The sequence below is a fragment of the Physeter macrocephalus genome, chromosome 20 (assembly GCF_002837175.3).
Source record: "Physeter macrocephalus isolate SW-GA chromosome 20, ASM283717v5, whole genome shotgun sequence".
Classification (NCBI taxonomy): Eukaryota; Metazoa; Chordata; class Mammalia; order Artiodactyla; family Physeteridae; genus Physeter; species Physeter macrocephalus.
Window position 1 is genome coordinate 69,721,770 of NC_041233.1, and position 20,866 is coordinate 69,742,635.

Below are 20,866 nucleotides of genomic sequence, written 5' to 3' on the forward strand. Positions count from 1 at the left end.
AATCTCTAGGTCCATCCATGTTGCTGCTTATGGCAATATTTCATTCTTTTTTTATGACACCACATCTTCTTAAGCCAGTCATCCAGTCATCTCTTTATGGGCACTTGGGTTTTTTCCATGTCTTAGCTATTGTAAATAGTGTTGCTAGGAACATTGGGATGCATGTATCTTTTCAAATTAGTATTTTTGTATTTTCTGGATATATGCCCAGGAGTGGGATTGCTGGATCATATGGTAACTCTGTTTTTAGTTTTTAAGGAACCTCCATAATATTTTCCATAGTGGCTGCACCAATTTACATTCCCGTCAACAATGTAGGAGGGTTTCCTTTTCTCCACTCCCTCTCCAGCATTTATTATTTGTAGACTTTTTTTTTTTGTGGTACACGGGCCTCTCACTGCCACGGCCTCTCCCGCTGTGGAGCACAGTCCCCGGACGCGCAGGCTCAGCGGCCATGGCTCACAGGCCCAGCCGCTCCACGGCATGTGGGATCCTCCCGGACCGGGGCACGAACCCGTGTCCCCTGCATCGGCAGGCGGACTCCCAACCACTGCGCCACCAGGGAAGCCCTATTTGTAGACTTTTTGATGATAACCTTTCTGACCGGTGTGAGGTAATACCTCATAGTGGCTTTGATTTGCATTTCTCTGTTGATTAGTGATGTTGAGTATCTTTTCATGTGCCTTTTGGCCATCTCTGTGTCTTCTTTGGAGAGATGTCTATTTAGGTCTTATGCCCATTTTTTGATTGGGTTGTTTGTTTTTTTGTTGTTGAGTTGTATGTATATTTTAGATATTAACCCCTTGTTGGTCACATTGTTTGCACATATTTTCTCCCATTCCATAGGTTGTCTTTTCATTTTGTTGATGATTTCCTTTGCTGGGCAAAAGCTTTTAAGTTTGACTAGGTCCCATTTGTTTGTTTTTGCTTTTAATTCTTTTGCGTTGGGGGGCTGACCTAAGAAAACATTGATATGATTTATGTCAGAGAATGTTTTGCCTATGTTCTCTTCTAGAAGTTTTATGGTGTCATGTTTATCTTTAGGTTTTTAAACCATTTTGAGTTTATTTTTATATATGGTATGAAGGATTTTTCTAATTTCGTGGATTTACATGTACTGTTCAGCTTTCCCAGCACCACTTGTTGAAGGGACTGTCTTTTCTCCATTGTGTATTCTTGACTCCTTTGTCGTAGATTAATTGGCTGTAGGCGTGTGAGTTTATTTCTGGGCTCTCTATTCTGTTCCATTGATCCGTATGTCTGTTTTTGTGCCAATACCACACTGTTTTGATTACTGTAGCTTTGTAGTATTGTCTGAAGTCTGAGAAGGTCATGCTTCCAGCTTTGTTCTTTTTTCTCAGGATTGCTTTGGCAATTCTGGATCTTTTGTGGTTCGATATAAATTTTAAGATTATTTGTTCTAGTTCTGTTAAAAATGCCATGCATATTTTGATAGGGATTGCATGAAATCTCTAGATTGGTTTGGGTGGTATGGGTGGTATGTTAATATTTTTAACAATATTAATTCTTCCAATCTAAGAGCATGGGATATCTTTTCATTTCTTTGAATCATCTTCAGTTTCCGTTATCAGTGTTCTATAGTTTTCAGTGTATAGGTCTTTCACCTCCTTGGTTAAGTTTTTTCCTAGGTATTTTAGTTTTTTGATGTGATTTTAAACAAGATTGTTTTTTCTCTTTCACTTTCTGATATTTCATTGTTAGTGTAAAGAAATGCAACAGATTTCTATATGTTAATCTTGTATCCTGCGTCCTTGCTGAATTCATTTATTAATTCTAATAGTCTTTGTATGGAGTCTTTAGGGTTCTCTCTCTATATAGCGTATACTGTCATCTCCAAATAGTGACAGTTTTATGTCTTTCTTTCCAATTCTTGTCTGATTGCTGTGGCTAGGGCTTCCAATACTATGTTGAGTAGAAGTGGTGAAAGTGAGCATACTTGTCTTGTTCCTGAATTTAGTGAGAAGGCTTTCAGCTTTTCAACATTGAATATTATTTTGGCTTTTGGTTTGTTGTAAATGGCTTTTATTATGTTGGGATATGTTCTCTCTATACCCAGTTTAGTGAGAGTCTTTATCATGAATGGATGTTGAATTTTATCAAATGCTTTTTCTGCATGTATTGAAATGATCATGTGGTTTTGTCTTTTCTTTTGTTGATCGGGTGTATCACATTGATTGACTTGGGTATGTTGAACCATCCTTTCAACCCTGGAATGAATCCAACTTGATCATGGTGTATGATTCATTTTATGTATTGTTGGATTCAGTTTGCTATTTTTTTGAGGATTTTCGCATCTATAGTCATCAAAGATATTGGCCTGTAATTTTCTTTTTTTGTAATGTCTTTGTCTGGTTTTGGTATCAGAGTGATGGTGGCTTCATAGAATGGGAGTGTCCCTTCCCTTCAGTCTTTTGGAATGGTTTGAGGAGTATGGGTATAAATTCTTCTTTGAATGTTTGGTAGACTTCCCCAGTGAAGCTGTCCGGTCCTGGACTTTAGTTTGCAGGGAGTTTTTGTTTTGTTTTGTTTTTACAGATTCTATTTTACTTCTAGTGATCAGTCTATTCAAATTGTCTGTTTCTTCTTGCCTCAAATTTGGTAGGCTGTGTATTTCTAGTAACTTTTCCATTTCATGTAGGTTGTCCAGTTTGTTGGCATATAACTCTTCATATTTTTATGACTTTTTCTTTTATTCTCTTATGACTTTTTGTATTTCTGCAGTGTCATTTGTTACTTCTCCTCTTTCACTTCTTATTTTGTTTATTTGGGTCCTCTCTCTTTTCTGCCTGGTGAGCCTGGCTAGAGGTTTTCAATTTTATCTTTGTGAAAAACCAGCTGTTGGTTTTATTGATCTTTTCTGTTGTTTTTTGATTTCTATTTTATTTATTTCCTCTCTGATCTTTATTTCCTTCCTTCTGCTGGCTATAGGTTTTGTTTATTCTTCTTCTTCTAATTCTTTTAGGTGGTAGGTTAGGTTGTTTATTTGAGATTTTTCTTGTGTCTTGAGGAAGGCCTGTATTGCTATGAACTTCCCTCTTAGGACTGCTTTTGCTGCCTCTCATGGATTTTGTAAGGTTGTGTTTTTATTGTCATTTGTCTTGAGGTATTTTCTGATTTCCTCTTTGATTTCATCATTGACCCATTGGTTTTTTTAATAGCGTGCTTTTTAGTCTTCGTGTGATCCTTTTTCCCTCATTTTCCTTTCTGTGGTTGATTTCTAGTTTCATACCATTGTGGCCAGAAAAGATGCTTGAAATAATTTCTATCCTGTTAAATTTGTTGAGGCTTGTTTTGTATACTAGTATGTGGTCTATCCTAGAGAATGTTCTGTGTGTGCTTGAAAAGAATGTGTATTTTGGCCTTTTTGGATGTAGTGTCCTGTAGATATCAATTAAGGCCAACTGTTCTATTGTGTCATTTAGGGTCTCTGTTGCCTTATTGATTTTCTGTCTGGAAGATCTGTCCATTGATGTCAGTGGGGTGTTAAAAATCTCCTACTGTCATTATTTTTCTCTTAATTTCTGACTTTATGTCTCTTAGTATTTGTTTTATGTACTTAGGTGCTTGTATATTGGGTGCATATATATATTAATGAGTAAGATGTCCTCTTCTTGTATTGATCCCTTTGTCATTATATAGTGTCCTTCTTTGTCTGTCTTTATGGACTTTCTTTTAAAGTATTTCTTGTCCGATATGAGCATTGCTACTACCCCCACTTTCTTGTTGTTTCCATTTGCGTGAAATATTTTTTTCCATGCCCTCACTTTCAATCAATATGTGTCTATATGCCATAAAGTGAGTCCCTTGTAGGCAGCATATTGTAGGTTCTTGTTTTTTAATCCAATATGCCATTTTGTGTCTGTTGATTGGAGTATTTATTCCATTGACATTTAAGCTAATTATTGATAAATATGTACTTATTGCCATTTTAAAGCTTGTTTTCTAGTTGATTTTGTAGTCCTATGTTCATTTCTTCTTTTCATTTTTCTATTTATGATTTGATGGTTTCCTTTTGTATTATGTTGTTTGTTTTTCTTTTTTGTGAATCTACTGTATGTTTTTAATTTGTGATTATCCTGGTTTTAAAGTATATTAACTCATAACTACATCTGTTTGCTTTAGACATAGTCATGTAAGTTCAAACACATTCTAAAAAATCTATAGTTTTGTACTCCCCTCCCCCACATTTTGTGATTTTGGTGTTCTATCTTACATCTTCGTGTTTATCCTTTTGCTGTTAATTGTAGTTATAATCACTTCCAAAAAATTTTTTTGATTGTTTTTAAATTTATGTACTGGCTTATTTAAGTGATCAATCCTGTTATATTTTTGTCTTTCCTATTGTGATTTTCCCTTTCCTATAGATTCTTGATTCTTTTCTATTTAGAGAAGACCTTTCAGTATTTCTTTTAGGTTATGTTTAGTATTGCTGTATTCTTCTTGTTTTTGCTTGTCTGAGAAATTCTTTATCTTTTCTTTTATTCTAAATGATAAGCTTGCTGGGTAGAGTATCCTAGGTTGCTGGATTTTCCCTTGCAGGAAGTCCAGTGAGGTGGCAGCTGTCAGCACTGGTCTGTCTGCACAGATAGCTAGGAAGCCAGCAGGTGCATGCTCTTTCTGAGCAGAGTCCAGGCTCCTCCCAGCTGGCAGGGGGGCTTTGCAGGGCAAGGACCTGCCCGTGTGTACCCTCCCTCCTTCACAGATTCCTCCCACAGGCCTTGGATCTGTCCTGATGCCTTTTTTTTTTTTTTTCTGTCCTACCCAGTTACTTGGGGATCTTTCTTACAGCTTTGGTTGTATAAGAGATCTTCTGCCAGTTTCCAGTTAGTTTTCTGTGAAAACTGTTCCACCTGTAGATGTATTTTTGATGTGTTTGTGTGGGGGGGTGAGCTCCACTTTGCCATCTTGATCCACCTACAAGCTTAATATTTCTTAAATTCACTTGTACTTTCCATCTCTTTGTTTGCTAAGTGAGATTCACATATTTTTCCTTTTTTATGGTTTTTAAAAATTGGGGGCTTTTTCTCTATTCAGAGTGAATTTTTTTGAGAACCCTCCACTGTAAAAATTATAACTGCATTTTTTGAAGGGTAAATTAAAAATGGTTAACTATTTGAACACAGGTATGAATTGCATTTTTACCACTGCTGAACTAAATGATGATAACTGCTGCTGGTGGGATTGTCAGCTAGGCATGCACAGGTCACTTCTTCAGTCCTGCCTTGGCATCTCTTGTTTTTGATCTTTTGCTTCTTTTGTTTTCTTGATTGTTATAGAGGCTTATTTTCTACTTCTGCAGTTTGTTCCTTGAGCAGTTGGTCTAGTCTGCTGGATTTTTCATTTCCCTAGGTATTGTCTTTCACTGTTACGTCTATTGTCACATTTGCCTTCCCTGTGGCTATATACATAGCTCATTTGAACTGATGATGTCTAATAGTAGTTATTTTTGTTCCATAGCTTTTAAAATTATATGCCCTGTGTATCCTTGTGGGGAGGAGGGGCATTTTACTTTGCCTCAAGGAGCCCTTGTGTTTTTTGGAAATAGTATTTACCTGGCAGTGACCCACTCCTTATGGAAAACAAACTCCTTCTCTATTACGTTTAATTCTTTTCCATGTTTTTAACCAACAAACATTGAAAGAAACTGCTGTAAATAGGCTTTTAGTAATGTAGTAGTAGGGTGTGCGGGAGGGGAAGTATTCTACAGTCCTATGGTTAGGTCTCATTCTTTTGGTGAGCCTGTGCCCCATACTGTTCTGTGAACTTCACTTCACTAGTGCTACTCAGTCTTTTTTTCCACTCTTAGGTGGTACAGCATGGCTGGAGGGAGCTGGAGTTGTATATTTTTCTTCCCTCCACATGAAAGACTAGAGCAGGTTAGAGTTGGTTATTTCCCTTTAGCCAGGTCAGTTAGGCTCTGATAAAACCCCAGCAGTTTAGGCTCTGTTAAATTGTTTCTGCAGGCCTTGGTAAGAAAAACAGTGCTCTGACATATCTCAAAATTGTTCCCTTTTCCCCTCCCATGCTGGAAGCACAAAGGGGTTTTTCTTCAATATTCACCGCGAGGACCTGTTAGAATTAATCTTTCAAAGAGCCAAAAATAAATAAATAAAATAAAATAAAAATAATTGCTCTAATTACTTATAGCTCATACATAGTCTTCAGACTAGCCATAACTTACTCAAAATAGCACAGCCTACAAAAGCTTTCCTATATTATTGTTTTCCGTAAGAAAAGAAAAAACATTAGAGTCTTTCAGTTTTTTAGTCTCCATTACAAACTAAAGAATGAATATTCTGTTAATTTTTCAGCAATGCATGTTGCTGTCCACTCTTGAGTAATAACTAAACCAACATTACCTTTTGTAATAGTTTGATACCTAAAATAAAGCATAAGAGAATAGAACGTTGCTCTGAATATGATGTTTTGTAATTCATTATTAAAGCCTAAAGTCTAATAGATAAAGACACCATTAATAGTTTGTCATTCAGTCAGTGTAAGAAAGGCAGGATTCTTTCATCTAAGAAGTACCCAGTTGTTTGAAAATCAATAACAGGTATGTTGTGTTTGAAAATAGTTTAGGTTTAATTGTACATTATGCTTCTTCAAGACATTTGATTGGTTATCTTTCCTTAAAAAGGTAATCCTAAAATAAATTTTATTTTCCTAGGAGATATCTATAGACTATAAATATAAAGCCTAGATTTATTTTGGGTGTGACCTAGTAAAGATTTACTTCAATTCATCACATGATAGTAAATAATTAGAATGTCAAGACAGCATACCTAATTTGATATTTTACATTGTTCCCCATTGATTTCATAGCAACCCAATATAGTTTTGAAGACAATTAGAATAATCTAGTCAGTGATACTGTGGGCTAACTACAATCGCAGATAAAAGAGAAATATTTCACAGCAAAAAGTCTAAGGAGGAGTATGGTAATATATAAAATGTTCAGTTATCTAAGGATATTTTAAATGAAGTGCCATTTAACACCATTTACTGCTTAAAAAAATTTTCAGAAAGAAGTATGTTCATGTCACTGAATTATTTATCTACAGGGTTAACATTAATGACTTGTGTTCAATGACTCAAAGAATATTCTTCCTTTTAAATTTATTATTAAGGAAATATAGGAGATGGTACTCATTCTTCACTTTCTTACATCCAGTCTGTGAAATGCTCAGCACTGAAAAAATTCATAACAACAAATCATACTGTAATTGATGAATTCTTTAATCCAGTATTGTATTATCCCTGCCCAGCGTACTGTATTGAGTTCCTGATGTTCACTGCGAAGCTTGCACTATTCTTATCTGCAGCTTTCTGAGGAACATTTCTGTTTCCAGTAATATTAAAGCACTGAGTGGCAGTTAAGTTATTACCACGACAAAAATGAAATTGAGACCGCCAGAAGTCTACCGTTTTTTTTTTTTCCTCTGAGGTTTTTCTAGCATGCTGTTAGAAGTCATCATTCATGGTACTTTGTACCTACGCACTATCTTATATGGATAAATAATTCCCAAGACAAAGTGTACCTTTGCTAGCAAAACATCAGTGAAACTAATTTTAAAAAGTCTCAGCCTGATATAAGGTACTATGATTGTGAATTAAAAATCTGAAACATCACATAGCAGCTATTATGACTATTACGGCAGACTGTAATATGTTGATCCTTGGAAAAGACATCACAGTATTCGCAGGCTTAGTTGAGGCTCATAGTCTATACATCAGTTAAACCAAAAAAGTTTGAGCTTCAGTGAGTGATTCTTGAGGTGATATTCTGCAGCCCTGAAAGTCAGAGAGAGCCTGTCCTGCGGGTTGCCTGCTAAGGCAGAGTATCCAGTTTCCATATTCCCATTCAGTTTGGCTCTTTGAGTGAGATTGCTGTTAAACATCACATGGCAGGCAAATGCTAGTATCTTGGACCCTTGGGAAGAGCATTGTCCATGAGAGGCAGTCCAGCTGGGTTCAGCTCTCCCAGGGAGTGGGTAAGCATGACTTACACTGGACATTCGCAGGAAGATGCAGATTTTTTCCTTGAAGGCCCTCCCTAGGCACAACAAGAACAACTAACATTGCTCTATATCACAGACAATGTTGTCTGTAGGCCCCTGGATCCATTCCCAAAAGGTCTTAATACTGGCAGAGTTCTCAGGAGTGTGTAAATGCTGACTTCGTTTTTCTCCCTGTTATGGTACCACACCTTTATTCACCCTCAAGTCAGTCCATTCATCTCCTCTTTGTTCATAATGTATGTTTTATTTTCTTTTGAAGTAACTACTGTCTCTTATTATTACATAAAATGTTTACGTTAACTATAGATGACTTTTTACTGTCCTTTTTCAGATCATATTTATTTTTCCGTTAGCTTGCAATTCTATTTGAATATAAAGTCATATAACATACTTGTAAATGATGTTCCTGCCATGCAGCTCAAAATTGTTCTGGATTGAGAACCTGTGGACAATGTTTGGAACATCCTGGGTGTGGCTGGTGCAACGATCCTAGTAATACAGGAAGAGGACACTGCATTGAAGGGTCTTCCCGGGGACCAATGAAGCTTGTTGGAATGCATGATAATGAGATGGTTCTTGACACCAGTGTTTGTCCTAAAGAGAAGAACTATGAGTGGTCTTTTATCCAGTGTCCAGGTAATAAAAATGTGATGAAAGCAATTTTAGCTTCTGCTCAAGGACACCAAGAATTACTTTCCTTTCTTATAATAAAGATTTAGAAAAAAAAACAACAATGAAAATGAGACTCAAATTTAAAGGATTAAAAAAATTCTTTCCTATATCCATGTTTGTTGTATAGGTGGTATTATGTTTGGAATCATTAAACAGGCTGACCAGATGCATGGTATATAATTGTTAGATTTGGTTTCATGTGAACTGTTAAATGGAAAAAGAATATTGGTTTCATACCAAATTTCTCTACTGTAGTGTAGTCTTTTATTGTTTATAATATTATACTATCTTAGGATTCAAAGGCAACTCAGAGGATCCAGTCAGGCTAAGTATGGGAATATTTTGTATAATATCCATGATAGAGTCATTTGACCCTTGGTATTTGGTACCATTCAATTTTGAAGGTCAGTAAAGTTTTTAGAGTTTTTAAAATAGGGAGTCTATTCTTATATGGAATAAAATCAACCTTCTTGAGAAATTAGTTTATTCAGTATATTTTTATTGAGTGCCTACTATGTGCAAAGAGTGTTTTACGTGCTAGAGACATAACAATGAAAAAAGTAGACTAAAATCACTGCATTAATTGAGCCTGTATTCGACTTGAAATTAATAAAATTAATTACACACATACATATGTATATGAAGTTAGGTGGTGATAAGTGCTATTAAATAAAGCAAGGAAGGGGGATAAAGCTTGCAATTTAAAAGATTGGTAAGAGAAGATCTCGCTTAGAAGTAATGGTTAATAAACACCTCAAGTAGATGAGGGAGTGAATCATGTGGCTGTCTGGGGAAAGAGTGTTCCAGAAGACACAAAGACTTGGGTGAGATAGTTTATTTACGAGATGAACCTAGGAAGCACAATTGAGGGAATAGAGAGTTTCAAAGACAGGAGAAAAACCAATAATATGTACATGATTAGGCTGGCTACTATACTGGGAAATTTGAACTCAGATCCACTAGGGACCTATGAAGAGCTCTGCAGGATGCTCCTCAGAGCTAACCCTCAGGGATTGGGGATGGGGGTGGGGAATTTATCCACTAACTCTCTTCCATTGATGGTTGACTGATGCCTCTGGGGGTATTGTACTTCCGAGCTGTGCCAGCATTTCTGATTAATAGCTTATCATGATACCAGTGAACATTCTGAAGCAAAAATTGGGGAGATACTGCAGAACTTGCTTTAGGTGCGGCGCTGACAGTGTGTTGCACTGAAACCAGATGGACTAAGGGAATGTGGTACTTCTACATAAACTTTGGAATATATGAAAACCAAGAAGAGGGACAAACTATTGATTCATACAACAACATGGCTGAATCTTAAATACCTTTTATTTAGTGAAAGAAGCCAGACCAAAAGGCTACATATTTCACTATGGAGATGGAAAAGAGGTCAGTTATTTGCCAGAAGTAGTAAAGGTAGGGATTGCCTTCAAGGGGACCTCATAATGGAATTTTTTGTGCTGTGGAACTGTTCTTTATGACACTGTGGTAGTTCATAATGACTCTATGCATTTGTCAAACCATACTGTATACCACAAAGAAGGAACTTTCCTGATGGCAAATTAAAAAAAAAAAAAGTCAACCAGCATGTCAGGGGATCCCATAAGGGAATGCAAACTGTGACAAATAAATTTAACTGTATTACAAATGCCATAACCTCATCAAAATAATGAGATGACCTAAGTAACCTTGGAAAACAGTGTTTTGGCTGGATACTGTAAAACCTACATAAACATTATATTCTGATTGGTAAATTTGTTTCTCACATAGTACAGATTAACAATTCTAACAATACTTTATATGTTTAGTAGGTTTGGACAAATATATAAATTAATTGTGTTTAATGTGAGCCAGGTTTCCCACTGTCACAGAAAGACGTAGACACAGAGAATGGACTTGAGGACACGGGGTGGGAGGAGGAAGTTGGGGCAAAGTGAGAGTAGCATGGACATATATACACTACCGAATGTAAAATAGTTAGCTAGTGGGAAGCAGCCGCATAGCACAGGGAGATCAGCTCCGTGCTTTGTGATCCATAAGGAGGATGGGAGGGAGGCTTAAGAGGGAGGGGATATGGGGACATATGTATGCATATGGCTGATTCACTTGGTTGTACAACAGAAGCTAACACAGTATTGTGAAGCAATTATACTCCAATGAAGATCTATTAAAAAAACATGTGAAGAGTGAAGACTATAAAGAACCCTGTGGGGAATTCCCTGGCAGTCCAGTGGTTAGGACTCCGAGCTTCCACTGCAGGGGCCACGGATTCGATCCCTGGTTGGGGAACTAAGATGCCACATGACGTGCGGCATGTCCAAAAGAAAAAAAAAGAAAAGAAAAGAAAGAAAGAAAGAAAAAAGAATCCTGTGGTATTGGTTTAGAGTATAAGCATGAATTCAAGTTTATTTTAATATTTAATATATATACGCAGAGGTATATATACATATATTTTCTAGCTCATTTCTCCAAGAGAGCCTGGAAGCCATGATGCCCCAGTAGCAATGAGCACATTCAGTGCCCACAATCCTGGTTTCTAAATACCATTTTCCAATGAAAGGAACCAGGGCTCTCTGGAGTAATGGCTGTTTCTAGGGCTGGGGCAGGGAGAACACAAGGTGAACCTGAAGTATTGTTTAATGCCAGAAAGTAAGAAAGTGCTCAAAACAAAATAAAGGAGGATGGGAGCATGTCAAAGGGACACAGCCAACCAGAAAGAGTTCTTAATGGGTCAAATCTGGGCCAAAGATAATGATTGTGTTGGATTGTAACCCAAAGAACAGAATACATATCCATGATTCTGTAGTGATTTAAGTGATTGAATAGATAATAAATGGGTGAGAGTGGATAAATATTCCGTACAGAAAATTCCAAATAATAAATGTAGAATGAATGAGGGAAATAAAAAATTGCTGTTAGAACCCCACAGTAATAAGTGCCGTAAGAATAGTCTTCTTAAGAATGTTCAAATTAGTGGGTGAAACTTTAAGGAGAAAAAATATATTTGTGTAGCTTCCAAATATCTTCCTCAAAAATATTTATTAATTACTGTGGTGGTTTGAACATATGTCCACAGGTACCTTGACACTCATTCCCCTAGGAAGTGGAGCTTAATTTCTCTCCCCTTGAGTGTGAGTTGGACATGGTGACTCCTAATGAATAGAGTGTAGATGAGGAAAAACTGTAACTTTACAGTGGAGGATGTAAGGCGACATCACCATAAACAAGTGATCAAGGTTAACAACACCAGTAATAAGTCATGTTAATATCACATACCCCCTGATATGATGTGGTGAGAAAGGCACCTCACTTCTGTGGTATTCTTCCCCCAAATCTATAACCCGGTTTAGTCATCAGAAAACATCAGACAAAACAACATTGAAGGACATTTTACGAAATACTTCACCAGCCCTCTAGAAAAGAATCTGCTTCCAAGCTCATTCACATGTTGGCACAATTCAGTGCCTTGCAATTGTAGGGCTGAGGTGACTGTTTTCTAGTTGGCTGTCAGCCAGTGACCACTTCGGCTCTGAAAGAATGCTCACGTTCTCTCCCTCATCCCCCTTCCGTCTCCAGAACTCGCATTGTGGAGTCTCGACAGCCGAAATGGGATCACTCACACTTTGAATCTCCTTCAAGTAGAGACTAATGCCTTTTAAGGGATCCTCTGACTGAGTCCATCCAGGATGATGTCCCTTTCTCAAAGCCAACTGTGCCATGTAACAGCCTCATCATCAGAATGACTGTCCCATCATACGTTCAGGTCCTTACCACACTCAGAAGGAGGCCATTAGTGTTTGATTAAATACCTGAGGTGCTATAATCCAGCTTCATCAATGCATAAGACTAACCGTCATACCATACAGTTTACCGATTTATAGTGTATAACTCAGTGGTTTTTAGTATATTCAGAGTTATACAACCATCAGTACAGTCAGTTTAAAAACACTTTTATCATCTTCCAGAGAAACCTTGTACTTATTAGCAGTCATGGCCTGTTTGGGCCACGCTTGTCAGCTATGGATTTACGTATCCTGAACATTTTCTGTAAATCGAGTCATATAGTTGTAGTCTTCTTTTACTGGCTTCTTTCACACCACATAGTGTTTTCAAGGTTTATCCATGTTGTGGCATATAGCAATGCTTCATTTCTTTTTATTACCAAATAATATTCCATCGTATGACTATACTACATTTTGTTTATTCATTCATCATTTGATGAACATTTAAGTGTTTCTAATTTTTGGTTTTTAAAATAATGCATCTATGAATATTCATGTACAAGTTTACGTGTGGACATATTTTCATTACCTTGGGAATCGAATACCTAGGTCATATGGTAACTATGTTTAACCTTTTGAGGAACTACCTGACAGTTTCAAAGCTGCTGTGTTATTTTACATTTCCACCAGCAGTGCTTGAGGGTTACAATTACTCTACATCCTTGCCAACATTGCTTATTTCACATCGTTTTTTTTTTAATGGATCTTTATTGGAGTATAATTGCTTCACAATACTGTGTTAGTTTCTGTTGCACAACAGAGCGAATCAGCCATATGCATACACATGTCCTCATATCCCCTCCCTCCCATCCTCCCTATTCCACGCCCCTAGGGTCATCACAAAGCACGGAGCTGATCTCTCTGTGCTATGCTGCTGCTTCCCACTAGCTAACTATTTTACATTCAGTAGTGTATATATGTCGATGCTACTCTCACTTTGCCCCAGCTTCCCCCTCCCACTCCATGTCCTCAAGTCCATTCTCTATGTCTACATCTTTATTCCTGCCCTGCAACTAGGTTCATCAGCACCATTGTTTGTTTGTTTGTTTGTTTTTAGATTTCGTATATATGCGTTAGCATACTGTATTTATTTTTTTCTTTCTGATTTACTACACTTTCTGTGACAGACTCTAGGTCCATCCACCTCACTACAAGTAACTCAATTTTGTTTCTTTTTATCGCTGAGTAATTTTCCATTCACATCGTTTTGATTGTAGTCATCCTTGTGGGTGTGAAGTAGTATCTCATTGTGGTTTTGATTGGCAGTCATTTGGTGGCTAATGATGTTGAACATCTTTTCATATGTTTATTAGCTATTAGTATTTCTTCTTTTGAGAAATGTCTATCGGATTCTTTGCACATTGTTTAATTTGGGTATTTGTCTTTTTATTATTGAACTGTGAGTGTTCTTTATATATTCTGAATATGTCCCTTACTAAAGATTGATTTGCAATTATTTTCACCCATTCTGTGGGTTGTCTTTCACTTTCTTGATAGTGCCCTTTGAAGCACAAAAGTTTATTTTTTAAAATAAATTTTTATTTATTTTTGGCTGTGTTGGGTCTTCATTGCTGCGCGAGGGCTTTCTCTAGTTGTGGGGAGTGGGAGCTACTCTTACTTGTGGTACGCAGGCTTCTCGTTGCAGTGGCTTCTCTTGTTCAGGAGCATGGGCTCTAGGCGCACGGGCTTCAGTAGTTGTGGCATGCGGGCTCAGTAGTTGTGGCTCGCAGACTCTAGAGCGCAGGCTCACTAGTTGTGGCTCAAGGGCTTAGTTGCTCTGTGGCATGTGGGATCTTCCTGGACCAGGGATCAAACCCGTGTCCCCTGCATTGGCAGGTGGATTCTTAACCACTGTGCCATCAGGGAAGTCCCCACCAAAGTTTTAAATTTTCATGTTTTATCTATTTTTTCTATTCTTTCTTGTGCTATTGGTTTCATGCCTGTGTAATCATGTATAATAAAAGATCCCAAAGGTTTTCACCTATGTTTCCTCTTCAGGCTTTAGTAGTTTTAGCTCTTACATTTAGGTCTTTGATCTGTTTTGAGTTAATTTTTGTGTGTGGTGTGAGATAGGGATCCAGCTTAATTCTTTTGTTCATGGCTATAAGCAACATTTGTTGAAAAGACGATTTTTTTCCTTATTAAGTTTATTTTAAATTTTGTATATATTTTTTCATCTTAGAAATTGAATTTTAGTCATTTTTATATTTTCCATTTCTCTCCTTCTTATGTTGATATTTTACTCTGTATTCTCGAGTATATGGGGCATACTTTTAATAGCTGTTTTAAAAATCCTTCTCTACTCATCCCAATTGGTATGCCATTTCTTTCTCTGTTTCTGTTGGCATGTGTGTATATATATATAGTTTTTTTTTTTTTTAATTGATTATGGATCAAAATTTCCAGGTTGGTTATTTTTGGTGGTATTATCCTGGACATTGTGATTTTTTTCTAGCTTATTCAATTTTGTTCTATTTCTTTAAGTGTGTTGGACTTTATTCTGGCATTCAGTTGTGTTACTTCAAAAATTGTTTTTAATATTTGTCATGGCCTGTACATAGCAGCCCTAAGTTCAGTGCTAATTTATTTCCACTACTAAGACAGTGCCTTTCTGTGTTCTCCATACAATGCTCTTTGTATTAAGAGATCTCTCCACTGTGACTCTTGGGAGTATAAGCTATTCCTAGTCCTATGTGAGTTCCTGACATTGTTTTACTTACTTTTTTCTGATGGTTCTTTCTCCAGCTTCATAGAGTTTCATACTGTGTTCAATTCATTATTTAACCAAAGATTCAAGGGGACCTGTCTATAGATTGCTGTGTGCAACTCTCTCTTCTCTAGTATTTTGCCCCACAAAGTCTAACCACCATGGCCTCCCTGAACTTTGCTCTTTGTTTCCTCAACTAAATGAGGGTTTGGGTTTTCCTCCCTGGGCTGCATCCTCAAATCTGCCTCCAGATAGCAAGCCAGGGCAGTCATATTTTGTCTTCTTTTTCTCAGGGATGCCATTCCTGAGCTGCCTGTTATACTTGAAAGTAGTTGTTTCATATATTTTGTTCAGTTTTCTTATGTTTACACTAGAGGTCAGTTCTCACAGCAGTTAAACCTTCATGGGCAGAAGTGGAAATCTTCTATGTGTTTTTATTTACAGTGAATCTCTTGTAAGCAGCATAAATGTCTTGTTTTTTATTGTTGTTGTTGATGTATTTTTTAAATCTATTCTGATCATCTTTTATCAAATTGTTTAGTCAATTTAGATTTAATATAATATTGGTAACATTGAATTTAGTCCTACCATCATGGTATCAATTTTAAAATTTCCTTTATTTTTTTCTCTGTTGTTTGTTCCTCCTTTTGCCTTTTTTTAGATTAATTGAGTGTTTTTAAAGTCCACTTTTATCACTTTTATTGGATTTTTAGCTATACCTCTTTTGTGTTTTTTTTAGTGACTGCTGTAGTGATTGTAATAGTCATCTTTATCTTATCACAGTCTACCTTGAATCAATATTATACTACTTCATGTATAAGGTAAGAATATTACAAAAGTGTAATTCCATTTGCTCTTTTCCTGTCCTTTGTGTGATTACTGCCATATATTTTACTTCTCTATATGTTATTAACCACACATTACATTATTTTTTTACTTTAAAAAGAGTTTTCTTATAAAGAAATCATAATAATAAAAAAATCTTTCTATTTACCCACGTATTGACCATTTTCTGTGATCTTCATTTTTCCCTATCGATCTGAATTTCCTTTTGCTATAACATTTCTTTAGCTTGATGAACTTTATGTAACATTTTAAGTAGTGTGTTTCTCAGTTGGGCTATAAATTAGCTTTTATACATCTGAAATGTGTGTGTCTTCATATTTGAAGGATATTTTTACTGGTAATAGCATTCTAAGTTGACAGATATATTTTTTCAATAATTTGAAGATGTAATATCCTTTTCTTCTGGCTTCTACTTTCTCTTAAGAATTCCTCTGTCAGTTTTATTGTTTCTCCTTTGAAAGTAATATGTCTTTTTCTTCCCTCTGACCTTTTAAAATTTATTTTTTTCTTAGTTTTTGGATGTCAGCAATTTTAGTGTGATGTACTTAAGTATCATCTTTCTTTTTTTAATTGTGACATGCGTTTTTCATCATGTTTGTAAAGTTTTCTGCCATTATCTCTTCAAATATTGCATTTGTCCCATTGTGTCACTCTAGTCTGTATTTCTAAAAGTTTGATTCACTTATGTTAAGCTTTTTCACCATGTTCCTAAATTTTCTTATTGTTTTGTCTGTATTTTATATCCTTGCACCTCCTCTGATCTATATTTTGATTCACTAATTCTTTCTTTAGATGTTTCCAGTTTTCTCTTAAACCTATTTTTTAATTAGTTATTGTTATTTAACATAGCATGCGAGGTTCACTGTATTAAAACAGTTTTACACATGATTCTGCATCATCTATTTTGCTGAATTCTGCTAGGCAGTTCTTCTGCCAGTCTCTCCTGATTTTTCTCTTGTGGCTCCATTTATCTGGCAGCTTGACTGGTTTTGGTTGATCTCAGGATTCTTTACTCACACGTCTGGTGGTTTGAGCTGATTGCTTGATCTAGGGGTCCTCAGGCTGCAAATGATTGTTCTCTGCTGTATTTGGCCTATCATCCTCTGGTGGTGTAGACTGGGATGCTATACATATATGTTTAGAATAGAATTCCAAGAAGGAGAGAGCAGAGTGTATATGCCTCTTGAGGCCTAAGCTCAAATTTTCCATACCATTACTTCTGAATTCCACTGTTCTGAAAAAGTCTTCATGCCAATGCATGTTCAACTGGTGGGAAAAAATTGTACTTATTTGATGAGAGCAAGGATAAAGTAATATTATGAATTTTGTACATGCAGAGATGTGAAGAATTTGTGTAAATTATTTTTCTGCTCATCTAATTAGTGCTAACTACTTTGTTTATTGACGTATAACTCATATGACATAAAATCCTTCATTTTAAAGTGTACAATTCAGTGGTTTCTAGTATAGTCAGTAGGTGTGCAACTATTACCATCATATAATTCCAGAACACTTTAATTACCCCAAGACAAAATTCCATACCCTTTAACAGTCACTACCTGTTCATCCTTCCCTCTAACACCTGAAAACCACTAATCTACTTTCTTTGTGTATTTGTCTATTCTGGACATTTCATTTAAATGCAGTCATATAATGTGTCTTTTAGTGTCTGACTTCTTTCACTTTGCATACGTTTTTAAGGTTCATCCATATAGTAGCATATGTCAGTCCTTTACTTCTTTTTATGGCTGGATAATATTAAATTGCATACCACATATTCATACTCATCAGTTGATGGATCTTCAGCTTATTTCCACTCTTTTGCTGTTATGAATAGTGCTGCTATGAACATTTGTATATGTTTTTGTGTAAACATGATTTAATTTTTCTTTGGTATGTATCTAGGAGTTGATTTTTCAGTCATATGATAAATGTATATTTAACCTTTTAAGGAATTGCCAGACTTTTTCCAGAGCTACTGTACTATTTTACATTTCTACCAGCAGTGTATTCTAATTACTCTCCTCACCAATATGGGTTAATACATCATTTTCTTTATTATCCTCCTAGTTGATGTGAAGTGGTAGCTCTTTGTGGTTTTGTTTTGCATTTCCCTTATGACTTATGGTGTTCTTTTCATGTGCTTATTAGCTACTCATATACTTTCTATGAAAAATGTCTATTCAAATCATTTGCCCACTTTTAAATTGAGGTTTTTTTTTTTAAATGGTAGAATTGTAAGAGTTATTTATGTGTTCTGGGTATGAGATCCTTATCAGACATATGATTCTCAAATATTTTCCACTGTTCTGTGGGTTGTCTCTTCACTTTCTTGACAGTGTCATTTGAGGCACAGCATTTTTTTGATAATGTCCAGTATATATTTTTTTCTGTTAGTTGCTTAAGCTTTAGGTGTCATATATAAGAAACTGTCGCCTAATCCAAAGTCATGAGGATTTACATCTATATATTCTTCTAACATTTTTGTAATTTTAGCTCTTACCTTAAGGTTTTTGATCCTTTTTTAGTTAATTTTTATATATAGTGTGAATTACGGGTCCAGATTTATCCTTCTGCATGTGAACATCAAGCTATCCCAGCACCATTTGTTGAAAAGACTATTTCCCCAGTTAAACTTCTTGACACCCTTGTTGAATATCAATTGACCATAGATGTATGGTATTATTTCTAGACCTAATTCTATTCCATGGTCTATTTGTCTGTCCTTATGACAATGGCACATGGTTTGATTACTGTAACTTTGAAGTAGGTTTTGAAATTGGGAATTGTCAGTACTCCAACTCTGTTTTTCTTTATCAAGATTGTTTTACCTAATCTGAGCCCTCTGTTTCTAAATATGAATTTTAGGATCTGCTTGTCTATTCCTATTTAAAAAGTCTTTTAGAATTTGATTGCATTGAATTTGCAGATCAGTTGCGATGAATTGCTATCTTAATATTGTCTTCCAATCCATGAATACAGATGCCTTTTCATTAATTCCTTGTAACAATGTTTTGTAGTTTTCAAAGTACAAATCTTGCATTTCTTTGGTTAAATGTATTGGTAAATGTTTTATTCTTTCTGATGCTATTGTATTTGGTATTGTTTTCTTAATTTCACTTTCAAACTTTTCAGTTTGTAAGTGTATAAAAATACAATAAAACAGATTTTTCTACAATTGATCTGTAGCATTGTTGAAGACAATTATTAGATTAAGTAATTTTTTTGGATTTCTTAGTTTTCTGTATGGAAGATTATGTCATCTGAAAGTAAAGTTAGTTTTCATCTTTTTCAATCTGGTTGCCTTTCATTTCTTTTTCTTGCTTAATTGCCCTGTCCAGAACCTCTAGTACAATACTGAATAGAAGTGACAAGTGAGGACAGTTTTGTCTTGTTCCTGACCTTAAAAAGAAAATTTTCAGTCTTTTACCATTAAATATGATGTTAGCTATGTAGTTTTTATACATGCCCTTGATCAGGTTAAGACAATTCCCTGCTAGTCCTAGTTCGTTGAGTATTTTCCATCTATTGAGATGATTTTGTGATCCACCCCCACCCCGCTTTATTTCTCTAATAGTATGTTGTATTGATTGATTTTCATATATTTAAATAATCTTGCATTCCTGGGGTAAATGCAACTTAGTCATGGTGTATAATCCTTTTATAGTCTAGTGGATTCAGTTTGCTAGTATTTTGTTGAGAAGTTTTGCAGCTATAATCATAAGAGGTATTGGTCTGGCATCATCTTTTCTTGTGATAAGTTTGTCTTATCTTTGTATTAGGTTAATACTGCCCTCATAGAATGAGTTAGGAAGTCTTCCCTTTGCTTCTGTGTTTTGGAAATATTTGTGAATAATTGTTAATTCTTCTTAACTGTTTGGTAGAATTCATGAATTAAGCCAGTTGATCTTGGGCTATACTTTTCTGGCACTTTGTTGATTACTAACGCAGTCTTTTTATTGTTATAGCCTGTGCCTATTTTCTGTTTCTCCTCTAGTAAGTCTTGGTAGTTAGTATCTTTCTAAGAATCTCCCCTATCATCTAGGTTATCTAATTTATTGGCATACAGTTGTTCATAGTATTTCCCTATAGTCCTTTTCCCCAGTCTTAGTCGTATGTCTCATCTTTCATTCCTGATTTTAATAATTTGTGTCTTCGTATATTTCTTTGTTAGCCTAGCTAAAGCTTTGTTGATTTTGTTGCACATTACAAAGAACAGTTTGTATTTGGCTTTATTGATTTTCTTTATTGTTTAACTACTCTGCATTTTATTTATTTTCACTCTAATCTTTATTATTTCCTTTCTTCTGCTTGCTTTTAGTTTTCTATTAATTTTTTACTTTATTAAGGTGCAAAGTTGGTTGATATGAGACCTTTTCTCTTTTTTAATGTAGGCTTTTACAGCCATAATTTATTTTTCTGAGCAGTGTTTTGCTGCATCCTGTAAGTTTTGGTATATTATGCTTTATTTTAATATACCTGAAAGTAATTTTTAATTTTCCTATGATTTGTTTTTTGATCCATTGGTTATTTAGGAATGTGTTGCTTAATTTCCACAATTTGTGATTTTCCCAAATTTTCTGTTATTGATTCCTAATTTTATTCAATTGTGGTTAGAGAACATACTTTATATGACTCAGTCCTTTTACATTTATTGAGGTTTGTTTTATGACCTAGTATATTGTCTATCCTGAAGAGTTTTTTATGTGCACTTAAGAAGAATGTATATTCTGCTGCTGTTATGTGGATTTTTCTATTTATGTCTGTTTGGTCCAGTTGGTTTATAGTGTTGTCCAAGTCTTCTAATCCCTTGC

General features: G+C 35.5%; 1 protein-coding gene across 2 annotated transcripts in view; it reads left to right on the forward strand.

The window, feature by feature from the left end:
- The window catches only part of ATRNL1 (attractin like 1), a 744,759-nt gene that overhangs the window by 194,938 nt on the left and 528,955 nt on the right, over window positions 1-20,866 (forward strand). For both annotated transcript variants that reach the window (XM_024121650.1, XM_024121651.1), the window contains exon 18: window positions 8,460-8,678. In XM_024121650.1, the coding sequence (XP_023977418.1) occupies window positions 8,460-8,678 (219 nt within the window). The remainder of the gene's footprint in view (window positions 1-8,459; window positions 8,679-20,866) is intronic.